Raw genomic sequence first — 23,086 nt, 5'->3', positions numbered from 1 at the left:
GCCGCTACTTTGACGACATTGTTGCAGCTCTCAGTCTCTTCGTTCACTTTCTTGCTCCTTTTTCGGCGAAATGGTCAACAAGCATGAGATCGAGGCGGCGCTCCACGCCGAGTCGCAGGCCATTTCCGCGGGCAGATTGAAGGAAGACAATCCTCTCGACCTCTCCGACGACTTTCGAATCTTTTGCGAAGCATGCAGGAGGGGCGACTTGAAAATCTGCCAAGAGCTTATAATGAAAGGTGTTAATATCAATGCCAGAGATAGGTTTGACTATACGCCTCTGATTTTGGTAGGCGTCTATCTACGCAACTTACTTTATGGCATACTGCAACGGGTTTGCCAAGCACTGCCTCTTCGTTCTTGCAACCCTCAAAACAAGTTTACGTTGCTAATCTATGCTTGCACAAGGCTAGTCTTTGCGGGCAATTCGAAGTTGCCCAATTGTTGCTTGAATCTGGCGCACTATGCGAGCGCGACACGTTCCAAGGCGAGCGTTGCCTATACAATGCGTTGAACGATCGGATACGTAACCTCCTCCTCTCATACGACTACGCGAAGTCGACAGACCCTTTACAACCACTAGCCGCCCATATAACGTCCCTTCTGACACGAGACCACCCCAAAACCACCGATATCACACTCGTCACGCCGACAGAGTCCTTTCGGCTGCACAAATTCGTGCTTTCTGCTAGATCGCCCTACTTCGCGAAGAAACTTGCAACAGCGCCGGATACTACGTCGTGGAAGCTTTCAAATAGTATACCTACAGAATCATTACATCTCGCGTTGCGGTATTTGTATTTCTCAGAAGTCTCCGCGGACCTAGGCGATGGCGAAGAGGAGCAAATAATACTCACTGGCATTGACAAAATAAGCCGGCAGCTAGAGATCGAACGCATGTTCGAGAGCATATTAGAATCAGGGGACAGACGCTTGACACGTCAACGGCGAACAGACGAAGTCAACCGAGGACGAGATCAGCTGAATGAGTGGTTTCAGAATAATGTGATGAAGAACAAGATTGTAGTTGACACAGAAAAGGCGCATGATGTGCACTGGGACAGAAACAATGGGATCTTTGCCGACGTGCTGCTACGTGCCGATGACGAGCCGCAAGAAGAAACACAGGTCGAAATTCAACCTCAAGATCCCCTTGTTCGCACAACCTCTGGTCCATTAAATGGCATCCCGATTGGCCCTTTAGCGAAATCGCGTTCTCCCTCACGCCACCGTAGCCCTCAGAAATCAACACTCTATCCAGTCCACCGGGCGATGCTTCTCCGATCCGAGTACTTTCTTACTATGTTCAGCTCGTCCTTCCGCGAAGCTCAAGAAACACAACACCTCCAGATCATCAAACTCGACTGCACCCCTGCAGTCCTGGAAGTCATTCTGACCTTTTTATACACGGAGCGTGCAGACTTCGGACTGGATGTAGCCATTGATGTACTCTTCATGGCTGACTTGCTGTTCATTGAGAAACTCAAGCAAAGGGCGGCTATGATCATATCGACCCTTGGAAACGGGTCCACTAGTGCAGTCGAAAGCGAAAATCCTCGCGGCGCGACAGATGCTGAGAATGCGCTGGATGTGTATGAAGTTGTGCGAGCAGGATGGGACACGCGAGTCCACCGGTTAGAGGAGTTTGGTGCGCGGTATATTGCTTACAGGCTAGAGCGGTATATCGACGAGGAAGAATTTGCAGAGCTAGTAAGAGAAAGTGCCAACAGGATCAAAGCGAGACAAGAGACGGATACGGTGGAGTTGATAGATGAGTACGAATGCAGCTCTCTATTTCTATCTTAACGCGAGATCAGGCTAATCAGCATTTAGTATCCGCTACTACCTATCCGATCGCTTCCGTCTTCGCTTCGAAGACTCAGGCCTAGAAGAAATGATGGAAGAGAATATCAACGAAGACCCCGCAGAACTGCCAGAACCACTACCAGAAGATGAAGGCGTGGATATCTCCTCCAATTCTCCGCCAAAGCAAACCACCGACGAGTTTCTTTTTCCAGATATTGAGTCACAGTTGCGGGGCGGCGCAGTGCGGACGTTAGACGGTGAAGTTGCTGGTGACGAGTTTGCCCAGGATGCTATGAACTACCAAATCCTGCTGGGGAAAATAGATGCGTTGCTTGCCAGGCTCGAGTTGGATGCTTAGACTACACTGTGGTAGTCGGTTACTCTTTGGCACTCACACGTAGAGGAATCTGGCACGTGCAGAATCTTTAGACATGCATAGCGCTCTGAACGGAGACGTTTTGCATATACTTTACTTCAACCCATGGACGTCACGTGATACTTGCTGACCGGATCATGCCGATTCTTACGCAATACAGGAATGTTCCTTGTATTTCAGACCGCCCCACAGTTCCTCGAGAGTTTCAATCTAATGAGAAGCTCTCGCCAACGAACTGGACCAACGCTCTCATTTCGAGCTAGCGAACTGAGATAATGAGTGCACGCCCACCTCGCAGGTTCTACCTGCTGACGTACCCGCGTACGGCGTCCAATCTGCTCGTTCGGATTCTGGCGCTAGAAGACCAAGCAGATATCTTCATGGGTGAAAAGAACAGCTATTTTTTTGGCGGAGCTATGGCTTCGAGAATGCATATGCTCAAGATCACTGGCCGGCGCCCCGAGGACTGGACGCAAGAGGAACGGACGAGCTTGACGGAAAACTATCAAGAAGGATTCGACGCTCTTCATAGACATGTAGAGGCTGCAGAAGCACTAGGCCAGCATGTTTTCGTGAAGGAGCATCTACCTTGGTTTATTGATCCTATTTCGGAGGCGAAGCATCTTTTCGGGGAGAATAGTACGGATGAGTTGCCATGGACGGTGACGACTTCGTTGGCACCGAAACATTCGCCTCTCAATGAGAGCATTCTCCCGGATGCGTTTCTGAGGACTTGGTTCCCTACTTTCTTGATTCGACACCCAGCTCTAGCGTTTCCGTCGTGTTACCGCACGAGCGTGGATAACGAGGGTGCGGAGGCCGCTAGGAGCCAGCACGCTGTGAATCAAGTCGAGATGAGCGTGCACTGGTCGCGCGCATTGTACGACTGGTACACGCACCAGCCCGAGGAATCTGGCTCCAACGATGATGCTACGTGGCCAGTTATCCTAGATGCGGACGATGTCATCGAGGATCCGGATCTGGTTCGTAAATACAGCAGGATGGTTGGATTAGATCCCTCTAGGTTGAAGTTTGCATGGGCTTCTGCAAGTGAAGATGAATTGAATAAGATGGACGATATGGCGAGGAGAATGACATCGACTCTCGACGCTTCGACAGCTATTGTGTCGGGCAAGACGTCAATTGGGCTGGACATCGATGAAGAGGCGAAGAAGTGGAAGGTAGAGTTCGGAGAAGAAGAGGGCGAGAGGATAGAGCGGTTGGTCAGAGCTGCTATGCCCGACTATGAATACATGAAGGCGAGGAGATTGAGGCCGCAGGACTGACCATGGTAGATTTGACGTTTTCCTGAGAATAGGAGTTTATTTGCACGATTCAAAAAGATTATGTACATTACATACGATACGCCCCTTTCATCGAAACGATATACCTATCAGCTCTTCAATCAGAAAACGTGGTATTTTGAGCTGACATTCTATTGGAAACCTTGAGGGAGTGCCAGACCTCGCTAACACGTAAATGAACATCTAATTGATGAGAAGATCATGAAATGATGAACGATTGAGGGAGGATATCATAATTTGGTTAGCGTGCTAGTTCGTTCTAGCGCCATCTCTGACTTGACCTCGGAGGACGTCTCAGACTTCTCTCCATCTATCAGACATGCCTCTGCTGCGTCCCATATTGCATCCCACGCCTCTCTTACCTCATATACGCCTCCCTTCGCCTCTTAAGCGCAATGGAATACCCCAAAGGCTCCTCAATTCCGGCTCTGCCCCCACAAATGTGAACGACCTGCGACCAAGCTTCGAAGCTCCTCCACCCCCTCCCCAAAAGAAACCCCGATCACTATTTATATATATATGGGGTACAACGTTCGTTTTTTTCGGACTAGTAGCCGGTCACGTCGCCCGATCGTTCGTTGCGCCACCGCCGTTCCCGGACCCAGAGTCGCGAGAAGACCGTTTCAGGCTTGAGGTGCTACGTCGAGACATCGATTCACTGGATATTGTAAAAGCTCTCAGAGCTGAGGGATATCATCTACATTCTGATACGGCATTGAACGATTCGGGAGCAGGGAAAAGCGGATGGAGGGAGCTGGATTTTCTAGTTATCTCAGACCCATCGGGTACGAAGCTTGAGGACGCCTCCCAGACTATCAGTAATGAGCAAATGCTGAAACCGGAACCCACAAGAACATTGACCCAGAAAACGATGGCAGGGTCGGGAGGTCTAGGTGTCCAACGAGCATTCTGGAACCCGGTGACTAGGGAGCTTATTGCTGTCGTCTTCTTCGGAGGCAGGCTGAGCGGTTGGCCAGGGCTTGCGCATGGTGGTGCGATTGCCACTGTGCTTCAAGATGGGCTATCCAGAGTAGTAGCAGGACCGGATGCAATATTGGGTGCGCGCTCTTAGTTTGCATGCTTCACGGCTGAGCTAATTTGGTTTATTTACAGATTCCGTTCCGTCTCCGTCCTCCCTTAGCTTGACATACGCGCGTCCCACTCAGGCAAACAACTTCTACGTTCTCCGTGCCTTATTATCTTCACCATCGGACGGGAAAACTCTCCCTCCACACTCAGACCCCGACGCCAGCAAGTCCTGGCTTCCTTGGTCTAAGGATTTCACCAAGAGACAACCAGTATCCTCCACAATTGAGCCGGTCGTTGAGGCCAGCGGTACCATTGAAAATATGGCTGGCCAAGTCTGCGTCAGGGCAAAGGCTTCTTTTCCCGCCTCGGCTGTTCGTGAATGAAGAGATTCTTACCCCATTAGAGGCAAGCTCAATGCTAGAGGAACAAGCCGCAAACTTATGCGACATCCGATCAAGGTCGAGGAGCACGTCGCAGCGCTTTCAGGATCCTTCGTTTGGGGACCATTCGCTTCCCATATCCAGCTCCAACCCAGTAAAGGAAATTACAATGAACCAAACTCTTAGCGCTGTTAGGAGAGCTCTAGTGTTCACAAGTGAACTTAGAACGTTACCGCCAAGTGAACGCGTCTCGCGAACCACTACTTCAACACTACTTTAATCAGAGGCATGCGAAACTTCAACATATCAATCAGATCGAAAGGGTAAGTTGACTTCTTTTTTATATGTTCCAGACACTGCGAAGGATTATACATTTTTAACCCTGAGGGCTGTTCAAAGTCACGTTGAGGATCAAAACCGCAACAACACTCTAATTTTTTCATGACTCATTCACATATCTGCTATTCATCTTGACCATCTGTCATTGTGTCAAAGCTGACAACATACATACAGGCCCACATTTCGTCTCAATATGCTCCGACTCTTCAGAGCATAGGCCAGCATGTATTCAGGCTGAAGAGTCTATAAACGGCCATATGTTCAACCCATCAAAATGCTTGAGTTTGAGCTCGTCTAGCTTGATATCTTTAAACATCCTCACCTACGTAGTCACTCTAATTAGCTTCGACTTCCTTCAGAAGTGGTAGACTCGTTACCCACATTCACGCCCATTAAATCTGGGCTCTCGCCATGCTCGGCCATCCTTGGATCAAAAAACACACTACTCCCACACCGTTCACAGAACTGATGCAAGTTCCGTTTGCGGCCAAAGGAGTATGACTTTAAGACATCGGCGCCCTGTGTTATGACGAGATTGCTGCGTAGCGGGTAGACCAATAAATACCCGTTGCGGCTGCAGATGGTGCAGTTGCAGGAGATGGGTTGCTGCTGTGCAAGTGGTTGTGTGAGGGTAACGGTAAAGCAGATAGCACCGCAGTGGCAGCTTGCAGAGTAGCTTGCGGAGCCCGGAGAATCTGTCTCTTTTCCTTGTGGCGGATCCGCTGATCCTGTGCTTGCAGGTTTGGGCGCGCTTGGAGAGGCCATGGTGGAAGTCGAAAATGAGAATTCGGAAAGATGCTATCAATCAGGTAGTGACTCTACAACCTCAATGTATTTATGCCATTACACCCTAGGCAGAATGAGGCGTGACGTGGGCTTACCATAAGCTCTTCGACGAATCAGATTGGTCCGAAATCGTTGACCACAACCTTAGCTGCATGTAGATCGTCCCAGAAGTCTCCGAAGCCGTTTACAGCGTTCCGTACGTCCATGAAAAGTCTCCGAGCTTGATATGCTGTGACATGCTACTAAGTTTAAGCTTCGGATGACTTTCTAACTTCGTAAGTTTAGTTAAAAAAAGAGAAGGCCTCTGGGCTGAGGTCAGCGGCGACAATTCGTGTGTTGTGACGAAGGTTAATTCTCGTACAATGTGTACCATCTAGATTGCGAGACCACCTAGCTCCTCTTTTCATCCTCGCTCTTACGATAGTCTTGCGTCTCCTCCCGATCATACCATGTTTCGAGACTTTTCTAGTACGTGAGCAACAAATTCCCACAGCCCTTCTCACATCATCTCAAATCTCTCCCACCCATCTCAAACAACCTCGCACGCCCTGACTCAACCTCACAGATTGTCTCTTCTGAAACCTCCATCCCTCCATCCCTCGCACACATTTAAAAAAAAAATCCCACCTCTCCCACTCCACCAACTCCACATCGCCCCTCCCAGCCCGCCCATCCAATCTCCACCATCTCACTCCCAAACACCCCCGTCGCACGACCCCGTGACCGCTCTAACCCCACCCCCTGCCAGGCCCCGTACAACCGCCCACCCACATCCCCGGGCCCACCATGCCACAAAGCCCGAGACACGCGGAATCTTTCTGCGCGGTCATGCTGTGAGATGGCTCCAAGACACGGAGGGGCGGGTGGGTGGCACAACGGCCCCGGGAACTTGGGTGGTGGATGACGGGGGATGCTGGGGTCGCGCAGGGGGGTGTGTGGTGTGGGAGGACGGATCGTTGTGCGAGGGGCGCACGGGGATCTGGGAGGGAGGGCATGTGGGAGGGTGCTGAATCAGGGGGGTTTAGGGGAGGGAAGTTAGGTTCGTTGGAGCTGTAGCAGGGGTTTCGGAGATAGTGGGACGGGACGAGTCTGAGCGGTCTCGTGGTAGGAGTTTAAGGCAGGGAGTCGCGCGGAGTGAGGAGGTGGGTGGGGTTGCCCACGGCGATTAATGGCGGTGTGTTAATGTACTGCTTGAGGTTAAGTGAGAGAGAGTGAGTGGCAGAATATTTTTTTTTTTTTTTTGTGATTATAGTCTATTGTATTTACGGACTGCAGAATTAAGCTCCTCGGTTTGAGGAGGTGGTACAGAAAACAGCAGAATGCAGATGCAATGGGGACGATACCTCTACTCCGCAGGCCGTCCACCCTTCTTCGTAATGTACAAATCAATTCCATTTCCTCCAGTATCTTCACTTTTCAATGCCTGGCTCATTATTCGGAATCGAACAAGAAGAGCAAACCTAACAGAAATCCAAAAACCGAAACAAGAAAAGAAGAAACCAAAGAAAAGAGTGTGTGTAGGTTGGCGGGTCCCAAAAGAATCCAGACATCCAGTAGCCGCTCAAACAAGAGAGTCCTTCAGGTGTATGCAGTATACACGTAGGCTCCGGTAGTGTTCTAGAGGAACTCGAGACGATGAGACAAGAGACTCGTTCATGTGTATACAGTATACACCTGAACTCCAGAAGTATTCTAGAAGAAGTCGAGCCGCTCAGACAAGAGAGTCGTTCATGTGTATGCAGCATACATATGAACTCCGGTAGTATTCTAGAAGAAGTCGTATAACAGTCGGTCTTTCGCCCTTTGGTGGTGTTTTAATGCTTCGTGAAATGCCGTGATGAGAAGGTTGCTGAGAAGACCGAGAGAAGAAGAATCGAGTCCGCAACAAGTAGGTTACGGAGTACTTTCGTGATGATGTATCGAGCCAGATGGTTCCCACCCAAGGGCTCCTTGCTGCAATCCAGCGGCACCTAGTGACATCCAAACTTCACAACCGTCGGTAATGTAACCATACTTGTGCGTCCCCAGATAAGACCATGCTAAAACGTTTGATGCTGTTTTCATCCCAGCACTTCAGACATTGCATTCTTCTTCTCCTCGTCCTCAATGAGAATGCCCTTAGCCTTGAACACATCCTCGACAATGTCGACGACCTTGCGGAAACTGGATGCCGCGCCGCGGGTCTGCGTGAAACGAGCGATGCAAAGCTGGGCGCGACGACCGTGTTCGAGAACGACGAAGAGCTCGATAACGAGAGAAACTGGCTTGATCTTGAGGTGATTTGACTTATCAACGCGCGCATTGACGACGTTAGTCTTCCGGTCAAAGAAGACGTCGCGTACGCCGAAACGCTGCCAATCACGCAGCAGACGCACTAGCTCCTGACGCGCACGGCCGCGTCCAATGTGGAAGCAGAGCGTCTTGCTCGCAGGCTTAATGTGCAGGAAGCGAGAGAGCCAATTGGTCTGGTAGTCTGGGCGGTAGTGGTTGCCGTCGTCAGATGCGAGGTCGTATCCGCTCGACTCCAAGAGTGAGTTGCTGTCAGCGGCTGCGGCTACTGGAAGCATGTCAGTTTATGTAATCGTTGATGTTAACAGTCTGGGGAAGAACTTACGGCCCATTTTGTACCCATCTGAGTTCCTGTCATCCTTGTGCTTCTTGCCGAATAAGCCTAGGAAGCCGCGGCGACCTCCGCTTCCATCGACCTTGCCAGGCTTCTTCTCCTCACGGTCGCGCATAGGGAACTCGCTGCTGGTGTCGGATTGCTTCTTTGTGTGCTTCATTGGCAGCTCGATGGTGACAGGAATAGGCTCGGTTGGGACATTCTTGATACGATCATCGAGCCCCTGCCATGCCTCAGGAATTCTGAGACGAGTGTCGTGTTCCTGTTGATCGTGGTCCTGAGCGCCCTTATCGCTGACAACTCTCCGGAACCAAGATCGCTTCTTAGTGAGAGACCGAATGGTCGCGTCCTTGTCATCGCCTGCTACCTTACGAGGGGGTGTAGGCGAGGTTGCACGGGGAATCGGCGTTGGGCCGGACCATCGCACTGCTTTCTCACCGTTAGCATCGTGTGAAGGAGCTGACGACTTGGTGCTAGCGCCACTCTTCTTGCGGATATTGAGAGGAGCGACGGCAGTCGGCGAATCTGGATTGACGACACGAATAGTGGAAGTGTAGTTTGTGGTGGCTCTGCTCTGCCACGCAGGTCTACCTTTGAGGGGATCCGTCACTGAACGCTTGTACTCATCTCCTTCCTCTGCCCGACTCTCGGAGATAATGGGTAGGTACCCAAGATACTCCGGCGACTTTGGCGGAGCGGAAGAGGTGCGCTTGGCGTTGTTGTGGGGCTGCAGCAGACGATCAAGATGCTCCAAGACCTCACTGAAAGATGCAGTGGTGTCGTCAACATCCTCTGATGCCAATCGAGCTGCAAGTCGGTCCCGAGTCTGCGCGATCTCACGCTGTAGGAAAGTGTTGGGGGTCTCGATGGGCAATGGAGGCAGTGGCCGATTCTTCACAGAGTTGTCCTTCGGCGTAGCGAAAAGCCCACCTGACTGGTTGGAGAACGATGTCGGCGGTGTATCAAACCCGAATGGATCATGGTTTCTATCAGTGTTGGATGTTCTGACGCTGGAGCTGATCGAGGAACGGTTGAACGCTTCCTCCATGACCTTCTCAAGCTCGGTGCTGACCTTGCGAGCCTCGGACTGAATGTATTTGCTCGGACTCTCCGGTTTCCGAATCCTGAGACGTGGGATCTTCGGGCTCGTAGGTGCTCTAGACGTATGAGCTATAGGTGCTTGATTTGGCCTAGCCGTAGCCCTTGAAGATGAGGCCGATAAAGTGGTGCTTGCTTCCGGTGGACGACTCAGGAATTTGCGTTGCTCGGGAGTGTACTGAACATCTGCGTTGAGCACTGAGACCGTCGAAGTTCGTCGTAAGTGCGTGAAGCTTACACCTCTCTTGACCGTGCTGCTGGGCCTCGCAGCTACTATTACCGGCGGACTGCTTGGCCAGAGAGAGCTCGTCATGGATCCACGGGACATGGATCTCCGCTTTGAAGCATTGGCTCGGTGAGTGGCAGGGGATCCTCCCTTGCTTGACACCGCGCTTGAAAGGCCTGAGCTACGCACTCGAGTGTTCCTGAGAGTTTGAATTCTCAATGAGCTTCTCTGGCGCTCGCTCATGCCCGTACCAGGCTTAGGCTTACGGCTTCCATTCGATGATCCTCGCAGGACGGTAACGTTTACGTAGTTAGCCTTGTTGTGGACAATCGGATCCCGAGAGGCTCTGAAGGGATCGTAGCTAGCATCCGAAGGTGGTGGTTCGTAGAAGCTGTGTTTTGAATACAGATGCTCATCGTTCAGGATAGAATATTGTGACTGCGATCGCTGATGGTTCTTCGGTGGTAGGCGGCGCAAGGCGGCCTCTCGAGCAAGTTTGTTGTGATGATAGTCACTCGCGGAATATCCAACACCGCCAGGACTAGGTACGTAGTGTTCCAACTGCTCGTCCCTATGCTTCACTAGAGCGGTGTAGAAGTACTTTTCGTGGTTGTTATCCTCGTTCAACAGCTTCTGCACCAGGACTTCCTCTTTCTCGCTATGCCAGAGCATCCGCATATTGCGGAAGATTTCTCTATCGATATCACGCCTCGAAAGAGGTTCCCAATCGTTGACTCGAGGTGTCGGTCCGATCCAGGTTTCCTTTTTGGAATTCTCGCCCCGGAAACTGAGCTGCGAGTCATACTTATGCAAGAAAGGGTGCGCCCATATGTCGTTGATGCTGATGCGTCGCTCGGGATCAGTGACAAGAATCTTGCCGATCAGATCCTGGGCTTCCTTCGAGATCATGTCGGGCATGATGTAGTCGGCTAGTGCAATGGCTCTGAAAAGATCCTTGAGGTCGCGATCGTCGCCCGAATAGTTGAATGGCGGAGTGCCGGTAAGCATCACATACAATATGACGCCACAGCTCCAGACGTCTGCCTTGCCTCCGTCGTAGGCTCTAAATCGAATAACCTCTGGTGCAGCATAGTGCGGACTTCCGCAAGGAGTGCTGAGTTTCTGGCCTACAGGTTGCAAAGCTGCCATTCCAAAATCGACTAGCTTTATCTCAAAGGTAGTTCGATCCAAAAGAATATTTTCAGGCTTCAGATCTCGATGGTGTATGTGAAGCCGATGGCAGTAGAGCAAGGCAGCAATGATCTGTCGGAAGAGGTGGACTACTTCGATTTCCTGGAGGCCTCCTTGTTCTTCGATATAGTGGAAAAGCTCACCACCTTGGACGTACTCCATGACCAGATACCTGACAGCATATTAGCAAGTGCGTGCGATAGAATAGAGAACTTGGTACTTACAACTCATTGTGGTTCTCCCAAACATCATATAGCTTGACGATGTTGCGATGTTCCAGCAACTTCATGATGACAATTTCTCGCTCGAGGCCGAACGGGATGACCTTGCCGCCAGACCATAGCGATGCCTCCGTCTCAGCGCTCTTGATAAGATTGGCCAAGCTCAATGCTCGCACCTTCTCCGCTGTGGCCTTCGAGATGATCTTGGCCGCTCCATACTGTTGAGTAACAGAATGTCTCACGACCCGGACCCTAGAGCATCCGCCTTTACCAATTGTTTTCCCTAATTGCCAAGGTCCAATGTGTGTCTTGCGACGGCGGCTGTAGTCAGACGCGTTCGTGCTTGCGTTGGAGATCTCGGAGTCTCGCTTGTTGTGATGCTCTTCGGTTGAAACGGCGGAGACGCGCTTGTTCTCTGCGAGAGGCTCTTGATGATGGCGGACTGCTAGAGTTCCATTGGGGACAAGAGACTCGTTGTGGGGAAGGCTGCCAGGCGAGGAGGTTAGGGCGTTGCTGCGAACTTTGTCTTTGCCCTTTGTGAGGCGGGGTGGAGTGGAAATCCCATTCGAGCGAAGTGTGGTGTCATTCAGAGGCCTCCGACGCGACGGAGGGCGCTCTTGACGGTAGCGGTCCATGCTGACCTAGGTGTATACAAGTGGGTAAACAAAGCAGAGGTAACCGCTATTCCAGATCCAATGGAATGCCGACGTTGCAGGACTCGGTGCGCGTCCTGATATCTGCGATGGGGTGTAAAAGATGCAATTGGAAGTACCAATCCAAGACCTGGTGTCCAATTCCCGTTCAAGTATCACTGAGTTCGATCAAGCATCGTCGTCGTGTTGTTTGTGTTGAGGTTGTTGTTGTGGCCGGGCGTCGTCGGGCTGGCTTCGGGGGTGGTGAGATGGCAAAACGAGAGGACGGCAAGGCAAAACAGTCGGATTCCTTTACCAATGCTCCAGAAGCTTGCAAGGCCTGCAACAACGTGGCTAATGTCGATGAGAAGAGGCGGAGGAAATTCCGGAGTGGGTGGAAGCGGCTGCCGTGGGTTAAGACGCGATCACTGAGGCAGACGGGAAGCGCCCAACAGCGAGTAGCAGCAGGCACGATAAAAGACCCAGAGGTAAGAGAGAGTCTGAAGAGGATAGATGTTAGCGATTGAACCTGTTAGTGTACGCAGTGCTGTGCCCGAAGGCGGAATGTGGCACGGCGCGGGCGAGGTTGAGTCTGGAAGGTTGTTTGCAAGAAGAGAGTTTTATAGCTGCGGAATGCGTTGCCGAGACGGCACGTGGAATGCCAAGAAAAGATCCCAAGATGAAGCTGCAAAAATTTGGGGAACTGCTGAGAGAAGAGACGCGTCTCGACGCGTCTCACGCACGTGGGACATTTAGACGAAAACGAGACTTCACAGGAGAATATATGCCACTTCACACAGCCTCTAACGGCATCTATTTCCCCTCACCTCTGCTCTTTCTACCTACAGTATCTTGATAGCCCCGTGGTGTTGTCCTTACCAGCCAGGTATGTGATCTGAGGGAGCCACGGCCCAGGCTCAGCCCGAAGCGCCGGGACACCAGAACAACGGCATCCAGGTGTATGTTAGTAGTATATTAGCCTTTCGAGCACTCTTGGGTTCACAATGCGTAAATGTTGGTGGACAGGCGTCCCGTGTAGCGAGGATGGAGGAGTTGACGTTGGCGACGCGGAAATCTCCGCCCTGCATGGTTCAAGGTTCAGCTTCCAAGTCACGGGCAAAACCTGCACGTACCCGACAACACTTCCTCCTCTCTTGATGGAGATGCTTCCTGTCATCAAGCATCCACTTACTACACTCATGCACAGGTCACAGCAGTACTTAAATCACAGGAAAGCAATACTGATAGAGAGATAGGGCATGATTCATATCGCAATACCCTCCTAATCGTAGCACTTTTACCCATCTCTCAACCCATGAGCCCGACAATTTTACGCCGTGGAGCTTGCTCTTAGAAGCCATGCATCCATTCATCGAAGACCCGATCCAAGTACACCACGCCCCCGGCACCTAGCCGCCAGTTCACTCAACGTGGATATGCACGGAGAAACGACCAAAAGAAACGCGAAGCCAACAAAGCATCGCCAGAGAGATCGCCAGAGAATAGAAAACAAATGAAAGAGGTATCCGCAACAGCCACAACCGCAAGCAGGGCACCATCGACTCCATAGAATCCCAAAGTCCCGGCAAGCAAGCCAAAAACATTACCGTAAAACACAGATCATCTCGCGCAACGTGGACGTCGAAATTTTGCAAACCTAGCGAAAAGCGGCCCTAACGAGTGCTCCAGGAGAAGGAAAGTAGTTATACAAGGTGTAGAAGCGAAACTTGGGCATTAACAAGTACACATTTAAATCATGAGTGGCCGGAGATCGCGGGTTTACTATCGGCGGAATCGCCGGCACCTGAAGAGCCTTTGTCGTTTGGAGAGAGGCTCTCGTTCTTTTCGCCATCGCCGCTAGATGACACTTTGCCGCAGCCTTTCACGAGAATATGCCTCTGCAGAAAAATTAGCCAGTATTCCGTTTCTCATCAATACATGGTTGCACGAACCTTGAGGGCATCCTTTCGCGAAAAGCTCTTGTCGCAGTGGCCACAAGGGAATGGCTTTACAGCTAAATGTATGCGCTTGTGTCGCTTCAAGTCATGATTTCGATTGAAGCTTTGCGGGCACTGATCGCACTTGAACGGCCTGTCATTCGCAGTTTGCGGCTGCTGCGGGTGGTGTCCTCCGTACATGTGTTGCATGGTGGCCGCATGCCCACTGTTGAAACCAGGTATCATGGCATGTGGCATTCCACCCACTAGCGCGAGCTGGCCGTTCGGGTTATTTACATTCGACAAAACAGGGCCTGGTGGGAGATAGCCACCAAACGGACGTTGGTATGGATGGGGCGATTGCGACGGCGCAGATTGCAACGAGGGGACCTGTCCTTGACTGTTCGCTGGGGACATTCTAGGCATCGAGCCGCCGGCGCTGATTGGACTCTGCTGAGTTGGCGAAGGCCCTGTAGAATACGGGAACGACTGCTGTTGCGGTGTCGTCGACGGCTGAGATCCATAGTAAGTTGGCGTTGGAGGCGGTCGCTGGAAGCCCTCCTGCGCGTGGACCGGAGAGTGATGCGGTGCTGACGACGAAACAGGAGTCTGTGCGTTCATCATAGCGTTATTCATCGCTTGGTGATGCTGCTGCTGCTGAGTAGACATTGTCGGCAGATTCGAAGGCGCCGCCATAGACCCCGACGCCGGGAACGGTGGCAGATTGACTTCGTATGGCGGAGGTGGTAGTCCTTCACGTTGTTGGTGTGAGCCAGGATGCCTTTGCTGGGTCGAGTATACTGGCGAAAACATACCTCTCGAGGGAGTATTGTATGATTGTGGCGGTTGCGAGCCCGGCTGATATCCATACCCACTAGGTGCCTGAGTCGGCGGCGAATATATGTACTGCCCGTTGGGAGTATACTGCATACTCTGCGTCGAGTTGGAGCTGGTTGTCGTTACTCCAGAAACGGGGCTGATTCCGTCACCCGACAGATTGCTCGGGGGTGTAAGCAAGCTGCCAACGCCAGCAATCGTCGAAGGGGCCTGTGATGATTGCGACGCGTTGATGGTGTTGAAAGAGGAGTAATTGTGCTTCATGTTCTGCATATGCGGAGGCGGCGGCGGCAGCTCGAATGTACCCAGGTTCGACGCGTTGGGCCTCCTAGCCGCAAAGCTTGGAGGTGCACCCAACGGGTCGGGCCCAGGATGCATTTGGGTGGGATGAGCCACGGCGGCAGCCACGTTTGCGGTTTGGTGAGGGGATAGGCCTGATGGCCGTCCGGCTTCTGATGCTGGGGGGGTCGGCAACGACTGCAGCTGGGAGGCTACAAAAGGAGGAGTCGTGAGGTTTGGACTAGGCCAGTAATGCCCACGTGTAGCCTGAGAGTAATCCAGGAAGGGCAGCTGTGCTGGCTTTGGGCCAAGTTCTCGACGTGAGAAGAGGACGGTTTGTGAAGGAGAAGCTGACTAGATACAGGCAACAGCGACACGACCTGTAAAAGACTCTTCCTAGAGACCAACGTTCAAGAGTAGCGTTCGCAGGGCAGGCTGCTCGCGTCCCGAGGCCGGAAGGCTATTCCGACGCTGGAAATGGGGCAACGGAAAGGTGTCGACCGAGGGCGGTACCTGCGCAGAAGTTGGCAGGACGTGCTACGCTGGATGCACGCCTCTCCGTAAAGCTTCTAGAAAGTCTCAGTCTTTGCGCGCGATCAGTGGACAGTGGCGGACGCTGCCTGGGGGAGGGCGTACAGTCAAGACGAAACCGGACGAGGGTGACACGATGTTCTCCTTGAGCACCGCAAGATGGTGAAGAGCCCGGAGTCCTGGTCGTGCAGACGCAGTGCAACTCGCGCCGTAGCACAGGCTGCGAGGAGTCTGGTTTCTGGTAAAGAGGAGCGTCTTGATATGGCCGTGCTGATGAGCACCGACGATCACCACGCTTGCTGGGCCGCGCTCCGGGATACGGGGGAAGTGCTGTCTCTGATCGCTGGCCAATGCGCGGTCACTCCGGCAGCGGCACGCTCCGCACTCCTGGACGGTCCTGGCAATCCTCTGCGGCGTCTACGGCGTTCGTCCTCGTCGTCGCGGTCACACAGCGGGCGCTGCTAACGGGGGATGCGGCGACGATGCGGCGGGCAGGGCAGGGCGGTGGGCTGCAGGGCGGAGGGGCGATCCTTTGTCGAGTCGGGTTCCTGGCGCCCTAAGGAGTGGATGGCGGCGAGGAGGCTTTGTCGCAGGTGTTGAGTAGTGGAGGGTGGAGGCCGTCACGTATATGTACGCCAGGCTCTAAGGGCCGGGATGGGGGTTCGCGTGGCTGACCAGCTCTGGGGCCTCAACCAGGCGATAGGGTTCGTCCGAGCTTGGGGATCCAGATCGGAGGGGGCGCTGGGCAGGCTCAGGTGAGGGCTGGGGAGCGGCGTCTTTCACACACTTTGACGCAAGAGGGCAAAGCAGACGAGCACGGCAGAAGCAACGCCTGTGAATGCTCTGGGCAGAAGACAATGCACGACTTCCGGGATGCCTACGAGACCTGGACCCTGCCGGCTGGGCTCTCGGTGTCGTTGGCGCGGCGGGACGGCTTGAGCAGCGACAGGGCATCGCTTGCACGCCGGCCCGGTGGTCAAAGAGCATTCACTAGCACGCCCTAGTGCTGAATTCACCTCTGGCATTCACCTCTAGCACCGCCTGCAGCAACTGGCATCGTCTCGCAGCCCTCCAGCACTCGCACACGTCCAGCATCTATCTCAAATCAAGACGGTTCTTCATTGGCCCGCGCCGCAGCAGAGCCAGCAGTCCACCCCGACTCGACGCCGGCACTGCGCCCTCACGTGCGGCACGGGGAACGTGCGGCTCCAGCTGCCGGGCGTGCGGCGTCTCTCTCCAGCAGACTCGCAAGAGGCCTTTGTTTTTCCAAGAACCACGGGCGAGGGTGTGCGATGCTTTGGGCCTGGCGCCAGCCCGCCGCTGCACCATCGCGGTCTGGCCGCCAGGCCCATAGCCTGAGACAAAGGCCACCACAAAGGCCCTCGCCCTGCCATGCTCGCGCGATCGCGGAACGCTCCTGAATCTTAGCCTGCATCTCAGCGGCCCTCCTGCATCGCAGCAGCAGTTTGGCGACACTCGGCCCCCGTCGTCGGCCCGGCTGGGCGTGAAACGCTTCGAGTCGGGCGGGCTGCAGGCGCAGCGACTGCCGGAGGGCCGTTGGCAGAGAGTGCATCAGGAGCAGCGGGCGCGTGAACCTGACAGATGGCGCCGTCGCTGGCATGGCAGGGGGCGGCCAGAGCGCAGCCAATACTCGCCCGTGCTCGGCCTGACATGAGGAGACGAAGTTAGACGACTCGGAATGCCGCGCGCTAGCCGAGTACGAGCATTCCTTACACGCAGCACCTGACCCGGCCGACGCAGCTTGGTCGCCGACGAGCCCACGGTGCGAATCGGGACAGGCCTGGCAGCTCTTGGCATGCACAAGCTTATTCCAAGCTTCACGAGCAGACAAGCCGGCGGTTTGCGCGCACTGGCGATGGGATGGGGCGGCGCCGCGCACGTTGGAAGAGATGGGATCGAGGGTCTGCCCACGCACCGGCTACTCTGCGCACGCTACCCTGGATTTGGGTGCCGATAGTCACGCGCGATCTCCCCAGATCGGTTCTCCACTCGGGGGAGCTTGGGCAGGGTCACGACTCCCTGCCCTGCTCCAGCGGGTGCTGAGACTGAGCTGGTCCGCCCTCGTCATCGCTGTTCGCGATCTTCCTGAGCCCGCCGGTCGCGCAGGTCTCTGCTATTCCTGTCTCCCTCTGCAATATGCGATCGGCAGCACGGCACGTGTCTGCGCTCCGGGCTGACGCTGCGCGCTCCTTCGCAGCTGCAAGGCGAGGCGGGTGTCTTCCGCCGACCAGCTTCCTGTCCTTCCCGAGACGCCGCCGGCCCCAGCGATCTCCACGTGGCCGCGCTGTCTGTGACGGCGCCGAACCTCTCTGGGCGTCTCGATACGCGCGCCGAGTGTTGGGTGGCAGCGGGCGCCGACGAATTGGACGGGCCTGCACCGGCACCGCTGCTGGCGCGCGAATGGCAGCGGGCAGAGTGTCTGGGGATCGCGCACGAGGCGCCGAGCGGTCTTCAAGCGGTGATGGGCGGAGTCGAGCTGCTGGCTGGGGCTTGGCGTGCATTACCAGCGGCCTGGTTTGGGCGTCAGCTCGCGCTGTGGCCGCTGGGAAAAGGTGGGAAATCAGCGGCGATCCAGGCGCCTTGGTTGCGCCAATGCAAGTAGCTGCATGCCACATCCCGCGAGCCTGGAGCTCCATTCCAACACACCACAGCCGCAACCGACGAGCACGGGCGCGAGGCTTCTGCCACCGCGCTGCCGTCCCGGGAGGGCGTTTCCTGGTGGGACCCGCGGCGACGTCGTCGACCTCAACTCTTCATAAGACGCCCGCCGTCCGCCGTCGTCGACCTCCTCGAGCTGCTGCAATTCGGCTCCCGCCAGCACCCTTCAATCTCACGCCGGGTGCCAGATTACAGGAGAGCGACCCCTTCCTATCCTCTAGCCGACCGCCTGGCATCCATGGCACCGTGCGCCAATGGGAGCGGCCTATAAGCGAAAGTCCAAATGATTTTGTGACTCGCCCACTCCGTCCCTTGGTCCACCTCTCCCACCGGCTTGGGGCAGGTCGAGCGTGGTTTCCAGTCCTCGCGGCCAGCTTCCCGGCCGCAGCTCTGCTCGCCGTCGTCGCTTTCTGTTCCAATTTCCAGGCTGCTGATGCTGGCCCTGGAGCTGGACGCTGCACTCCCCTGACGCCTGCAGTATTGCAGCAGGCTATCCATGGAGCCCTCGCACCGGCTTCCTCACGAAAGAGCCGGCCGCTATCGTGCAGCACGCGACCCCGCTCCGGCTGCCTCGTATGATTGCAATGCCAGAGCGTGCTCGAGGCTAGGCCCCGGGATGGCCGAACGCTAGCCAGCATCAAACAGGAGCCGTCCGCTTAACGTCGACACGGATCGCCGTGGTGTTTTGGCTGCGGTACACGATGCCGCTTCGGATGCTAGCCCTTCGGGTCGCGGTGGGCGACGCCTGTTCCGCCATATCGGGCTCGTTGCTGCACGGCCTCCTCCCTTCTCTCCACGTTTTGAGCCTCATCCATCCTCATGCTCCGGCCCGACTGACACCCTCACGCCCCAAGCCTACGCGAGAGCCACATCGGGGCAGCCAAACCTCGCCAAGCGCTGATCGTAGCGCCTGGCAGCTCCATGGAAAGAAGCTTGTTTGGCATCCCGGTGCTTGGTCTGCACGTCTTCAGACGGCGACGTCGAGCATCTGCGCGTGCCTGCTCACCTCGAGACTGGCCCTCGCTCTCCTGTGTGATGCAGCTGCGACATGCATCCCTTTCGGGCTGCTCCCAAATCAATAGTGTCGATTGATCAAAGTTGGCAAGGGGTTCCCCCCTCGCCAACCCCTGCTGTGCTGGGGGGGCCATCGTGCAGCAAGCACGTTTGGGCTTTTTTGGCTGCCGTCGAGGCGTCAACTGGCTCGACCACGAGCCCATCCAGCCCGGCACATCTTTCCCCCGCCAGGGGCTGCGCGTTTCCGTGGTTGGGTGCTTTCGCTCGAAGACGGTGCCAGTCTGTTCGACCTCAGCCGCGGGACTTGCCATGCCCGCGCTGCTTCGCCGGGTTTCATTTTGGGAGTCGACGAGCTGGTTCCTTTCGGGAGGCCGCACACAAGGCGGCCAGGCAGCCGATACATTGGCTCAGCAGGCTGGTGCAGGTGCAGGCGCGGCCAGAGGCTACTGGGCGTAGCTCTGGCGCCTCTCTTTTGGCGTCCTGCCAGCGCCGCGGGCACTGTACCTGCGTCCGCATCGTGACGGTCAGCGGTGGCCGGTGCAACAACTGCGCAAGGCTCGCCGTGCGAGATGCAGCCAGCATCTCAAACTCTATTGTGACGATCCTCTGCGATCGTGCCAATCACTCCCCGGAGCAGCGTCCATGCCACCCCCAACGCGGCATCCTGTCACTCCTGTGTCCCTTCGCGCCCGCTTGGCTGAGCGCCCGATAAGCCGCCCGCTGGGGCTGGTCGAGATCCTGCAGATCAGGCGTCGTCCTCGCGTGTGGTGTTGCTAAATCCGCCACCGCTGGAAGCGGTGCAGAAGTGTGGAGGCATGCCAAGCAGCCTTGAATACCCCTACCTCCCGCTGACTGGCTGTGGCACGCTTTGGGAGGACTGTGTATCAGGCTATGTCAGGAGGCGCCTTGGGCGCCGGACTGCCCCGACGCTTCCCGTCGATCAGGCTGAGTTAATAATTTCCGAGGATTTTTTTATGATCAGGACCGGTGAGCCACAGTGCGCTCGATTCGTCGCTCTTTCCTCCGCTGACGCGCGCCAGATGGCTAGAATTCGTTTACCCCTGAGGTCATGCCGTGCCTTCGTTGGAGAGGTTTCTAGGCGCTCTGCTGATTGCTTCGTATGCATATTGTAGCCACTCGGCTGATCCAAACGAGGATCAGGAGGTTAGTGTAGTGTTAGAATCTGTGCCTCACGGATTCATCTGATTATTCGATCACGATTCAGCGTGTTGATTGTGGTCGTTCTAGTAAAAGCGACTTTCGTAGCGGCCGTAACGATCGGCAGGACGTTGAAAACATCTCCACTTAGGAGGTAGCACATGAGCTAATGCGCAGTATTATTCCGAAGAGAATGGTAGGTTTGACCCGTCTTTAGTTTAGCTCCAGCGCAATCACTCAGACTATGTGGTTGAAGTCGAGGATGGGCACGGTAGCAGTTCATATATGCATGCTCTCTCGAAGAAGTCAGTAGTGAGCAGTAGGTGAGTTCAGTCTCAAGGTGAATTTTCGTTGTTCCAACGTAGCTTCAAGGACTGTCGTTCTGTACCCAATAGCTATAGAATATGCATGAACGAGCATATTTTACCTTGGATTCTCCTGGGATATTCACAGTCTTAGTTTCTCTCGACACTTGAGATCATTTATTTTCAGTTCATCCAAACCGCGAAACAGCATAGGTATTTGTACAAATAATAGTAATTTCCATGTCCATCCACACCCGATTCAGTATTATCTTTATCAGATCACCCCCATCAACGTACCAATCTGGATTCACAAGCTCGAGATACTAGTTACCGAGGCGTCGTTTGTCTACTACTGCTTCTCTCTGTTGCAATTCGAACTTATTCGGACGTAGATTGCTAGGTGAGATTCGGGTTCTGCCGTTGCTACCGTCTCGCTGTTACCACTCGAGATAGGAAAAGGGGAAAATCCAGCGGCACCTTTAGCCTTCGGAAGACAAAGGCTGTATCAGTAACGTAAGATGATTGTATAACATTCTGTCATAATCAAAAAAGTTCCTTTTCTTTTGATTCAGATTGCTCAAGAGCAATGCTACGCCGCTGCGAGTTCACCAAAGCGATACTGCGCCCAACTCAAACTTCCTTCCGGTAAAGTCCAGATTTGTTCGCCAAGACCCGAGCTAGCGGCGCCTGCAGCAATATGAATGGGGAGAATATGTTCCCAGGTCGGATGCGCCTCTCTAGCATCACTGCGCCTCATCAAAGCTGCCATTTTTGCCCGACGTTCCTCAGGATCTGCGGTGGCAGCCTCTTTCAGCGCCTCGTCAAAGCTGAAGGCGTAACTAAACAGCATTAGCACAAACACATTCGACCCGAGACTGCTGGCAGGATATACTAACGGCATGGTCTTGCCGGCCCCCCGCGCCTGCAACGTCTTCCGGTAATCATGAAGATTGTGAACAGCCATTCCCGCGCCGATAATCAGAACGCCTTCGTCTCGCAGACTCTCCAGAGCTTGCCCCACGCGGTAATGTTGGTCCGAGTCCTCATTATCGTACAGCGAAACCTGCACGATGGGCACATTCAATGGGTTCTTCTTCGGGTCAAAAGCTGTCCGGCTGGAGCATTAGCAACGAGATACCGAGAATGATTCCCGCTGTCATTACTCACCAACCATGAAACCGGCCCAGACGCCATGGTCAAGGCCTCGTTTGACTCTCTCAACCTCGATGCCGGCACCCTCGAGCTTTTCGATAACCTTTTCGGCGACCTCGGGACTTCCTATGTAAGGATAATTGTATTCGTAAAAGTGTGGTGGAAAGCCGTAGAAATCGTAGATTTGATCCGTCTTTTCTGCAACGTTGATTCTGATTGTGTTCGGGCCTCCTTGCCAGTGGGCAGAAAAGACGACGACTGCCTTTAGCTTGACTTTGGTCGTAATCTCCCGCCCAACTGCGGCTAGTTTGGCGTAGGCAGGGTGGTTCGTAGATTCCAAGAAGTTAGGGCCCCCTATGCCCAGGAAATAGACGGGCATCCGTCCGGAAGAGCTATCAGCGGCCGTGGAAGTCGCCATGGTCCGATCGGAACTGTTGAGTTGTGAGGAATCAGATACAATGCTTGCAGCTTGCCGGCGGTAGATGAGCGGGACAGACAAGCTCACAAGAAGAATTGCGAAGTACCTTGAGCTGATAATTGAACGGATGGATGAAAGTACCGAGGACATGGCGCGCTATGTGTGCAGCTTTTCTCTGACAGATTGGAAAGGGAAAAGAAGGAATTAATCGGCGTCTCGGGGATAGGGCATTATCAACGACTACAATTCAGATAGCGAGCTGACGAATCTATTGTCAAATGCACAAGGATAGGGTTGAGAAAGGTGCCGAAATAGTGTCTTGAGACTTTCCCGCGCGGGAAAGATTTTAGCCAATCATGTTTGACCAATCACATCCGAATTCTTTCGGAACAGGATAGGACACCGCGCTAATAGAAGAATGAAAGCTATTCTCACTGCGCGCGGGAATGTCTACGCTGCTGCAGGATGTTGTAAGTTACAAATCACTAACTCCACAGCCTCGGACCTTTCCCGCTCGGGTTGTGGGTTCAAGAATCCTAAATTCGACAGCAGTGAGGTAGTCCCGCGCGGTTACTCTGGTACTGCATATGAATTCATGCCAATCATCCTGTCTGACCCTCGAACCTACAGCTCAGGAGGAGTATAACCCAAAATTGTGATTTCAAAGCTTCGGAAGTCGGGCGGGTTGGACCAAAGTGCAATGAATGAACGTAGATTCTGCTTGGTATATATAGTAGACGTTTCGACGCCAATAAAACTCCATTC

General features: G+C 54.1%; 9 protein-coding genes across 9 annotated transcripts; 4 read left to right on the top strand and 5 right to left on the bottom strand.

Annotated features, from left to right (window-relative positions):
* The first annotated feature begins 26 nt into the window (after positions 1–26).
* Positions 27–2,268, top strand: BDZ99DRAFT_416580 (uncharacterized protein). Its single transcript, XM_033716790.1, has 3 exons — positions 27–289; positions 409–1,775; positions 1,834–2,268. The coding sequence occupies exons 1-3, from the start codon at positions 71–73 to the stop codon at positions 2,162–2,164; spliced, it is 1,917 nt and encodes a 638-aa protein (XP_033577277.1). The 5' UTR covers positions 27–70; the 3' UTR covers positions 2,165–2,268.
* A 149-nt stretch (positions 2,269–2,417) lies between these two features.
* BDZ99DRAFT_570901 (uncharacterized protein) lies at positions 2,418–3,667 on the top strand. The gene has a single exon (XM_033728042.1). The coding sequence runs from the start codon at positions 2,458–2,460 to the stop codon at positions 3,466–3,468; it is 1,011 nt and encodes a 336-aa protein (XP_033577276.1). The 5' UTR covers positions 2,418–2,457; the 3' UTR covers positions 3,469–3,667.
* Positions 3,668–3,805: 138 nt separating this feature from the next.
* BDZ99DRAFT_387057 (uncharacterized protein) lies at positions 3,806–4,898 on the top strand (the record flags this gene model as incomplete). Its single annotated transcript, XM_033715505.1, has 2 exons — positions 3,806–4,544; positions 4,600–4,898. 2 exons carry the CDS (start codon positions 3,806–3,808, stop codon positions 4,896–4,898), a joined length of 1,038 nt encoding a protein of 345 aa, XP_033577275.1.
* Positions 4,899–5,407: 509 nt separating this feature from the next.
* Positions 5,408–6,425, bottom strand: BDZ99DRAFT_570899 (uncharacterized protein). The gene is made up of 4 exons (XM_033728041.1): positions 6,382–6,425; positions 6,116–6,324; positions 5,616–6,032; positions 5,408–5,556 (listed from the first exon to the last, which is right to left on the bottom strand). Exons 2-4 carry the CDS (start codon positions 6,116–6,118, stop codon positions 5,464–5,466), a joined length of 513 nt encoding a protein of 170 aa, XP_033577274.1. The 5' UTR covers positions 6,119–6,324; positions 6,382–6,425; the 3' UTR covers positions 5,408–5,463.
* Positions 6,426–7,065: 640 nt separating this feature from the next.
* Positions 7,066–7,419, bottom strand: BDZ99DRAFT_462894 (uncharacterized protein). The gene is made up of 2 exons (XM_033719951.1): positions 7,296–7,419; positions 7,066–7,231 (listed from the first exon to the last, which is right to left on the bottom strand). The coding sequence occupies exons 1-2, from the start codon at positions 7,413–7,415 to the stop codon at positions 7,133–7,135; spliced, it is 219 nt and encodes a 72-aa protein (XP_033577273.1). The 5' UTR covers positions 7,416–7,419; the 3' UTR covers positions 7,066–7,132.
* A 667-nt stretch (positions 7,420–8,086) lies between these two features.
* On the bottom strand, positions 8,087–11,993 carry BDZ99DRAFT_358120 (Pkinase-domain-containing protein; the record flags this gene model as incomplete). The annotated part of the gene is made up of 3 exons (XM_033714644.1): positions 8,087–8,574; positions 8,635–11,330; positions 11,383–11,993. Coding segments are annotated over 3 exons (3,795 nt in total), but the record flags the coding sequence as incomplete, so codon positions are not given.
* A 1,772-nt stretch (positions 11,994–13,765) lies between these two features.
* BDZ99DRAFT_387518 (uncharacterized protein) lies at positions 13,766–15,163 on the bottom strand (the record flags this gene model as incomplete). Its single annotated transcript, XM_033715523.1, has 2 exons — positions 13,766–13,909; positions 13,964–15,163. 2 exons carry the CDS (start codon positions 15,161–15,163, stop codon positions 13,766–13,768), a joined length of 1,344 nt encoding a protein of 447 aa, XP_033577271.1.
* A 2,589-nt stretch (positions 15,164–17,752) lies between these two features.
* Positions 17,753–18,853, top strand: BDZ99DRAFT_520382 (uncharacterized protein; the record flags this gene model as incomplete). Its single annotated transcript, XM_033725523.1, has 1 exon — positions 17,753–18,853. One exon carries the CDS (start codon positions 17,753–17,755, stop codon positions 18,851–18,853), a length of 1,101 nt encoding a protein of 366 aa, XP_033577270.1.
* A 2,126-nt stretch (positions 18,854–20,979) lies between these two features.
* Positions 20,980–22,285, bottom strand: BDZ99DRAFT_416564 (Extradiol aromatic ring-opening dioxygenase; the record flags this gene model as incomplete). Its single annotated transcript, XM_033716789.1, has 3 exons — positions 20,980–21,590; positions 21,648–21,858; positions 21,919–22,285. 3 exons carry the CDS (start codon positions 22,280–22,282, stop codon positions 21,341–21,343), a joined length of 825 nt encoding a protein of 274 aa, XP_033577269.1. The 3' UTR covers positions 20,980–21,340.
* Between the last annotated feature and the right edge of the window lie 801 nt (positions 22,286–23,086).

Source organism: Mytilinidion resinicola (genome assembly GCF_010093595.1).
Source record: "Mytilinidion resinicola strain CBS 304.34 unplaced genomic scaffold BDZ99scaffold_9, whole genome shotgun sequence".
NCBI classification, from domain to species: domain Eukaryota; kingdom Fungi; phylum Ascomycota; class Dothideomycetes; order Mytilinidiales; family Mytilinidiaceae; genus Mytilinidion; species Mytilinidion resinicola.
The sequence above is the reverse complement of the archived record's forward strand: the minus strand, read 5'-3'. Positions and strand labels throughout refer to the sequence as shown.

What these genes read in the sequence shown, in the direction of transcription:
- BDZ99DRAFT_416580 (XM_033716790.1), top strand. Translation starts at nt 71, where the DNA reads ATGGTCAACAAGCATGAGATCGAGGCGGCGCTCCACGCCGAGTCGCAG. An exon ending in ACTATACGCCTCTGATTTTG is followed by an intron (nt 290 to 408) that starts GTAGGCGTCTAT and finishes TGCTTGCACAAG; the next exon opens with GCTAGTCTTTGCGGGCAATT. An exon ending in ACGGTGGAGTTGATAGATGA is followed by an intron (nt 1,776 to 1,833) that starts GTACGAATGCAG and finishes ATCAGCATTTAG; the next exon opens with TATCCGCTACTACCTATCCG.
- BDZ99DRAFT_570901 (XM_033728042.1), top strand. Translation starts at nt 2,458, where the DNA reads ATGAGTGCACGCCCACCTCGCAGGTTCTACCTGCTGACGTACCCGCGT.
- BDZ99DRAFT_570899 (XM_033728041.1), bottom strand. An exon ending in CAGATTTAATGGGCGTGAAT is followed by an intron (nt 5,557 to 5,615) that starts GTGGGTAACGAG and finishes GTGACTACGTAG; the next exon opens with GTGAGGATGTTTAAAGATAT.
- BDZ99DRAFT_462894 (XM_033719951.1), bottom strand. Translation starts at nt 7,415, where the DNA reads ATGGAATTGATTTGTACATTACGAAGAAGGGTGGACGGCCTGCGGAGT. An exon ending in TCAAACCGAGGAGCTTAATT is followed by an intron (nt 7,232 to 7,295) that starts CTGCAGTCCGTA and finishes TCTGCCACTCAC; the next exon opens with TCTCTCTCACTTAACCTCAA.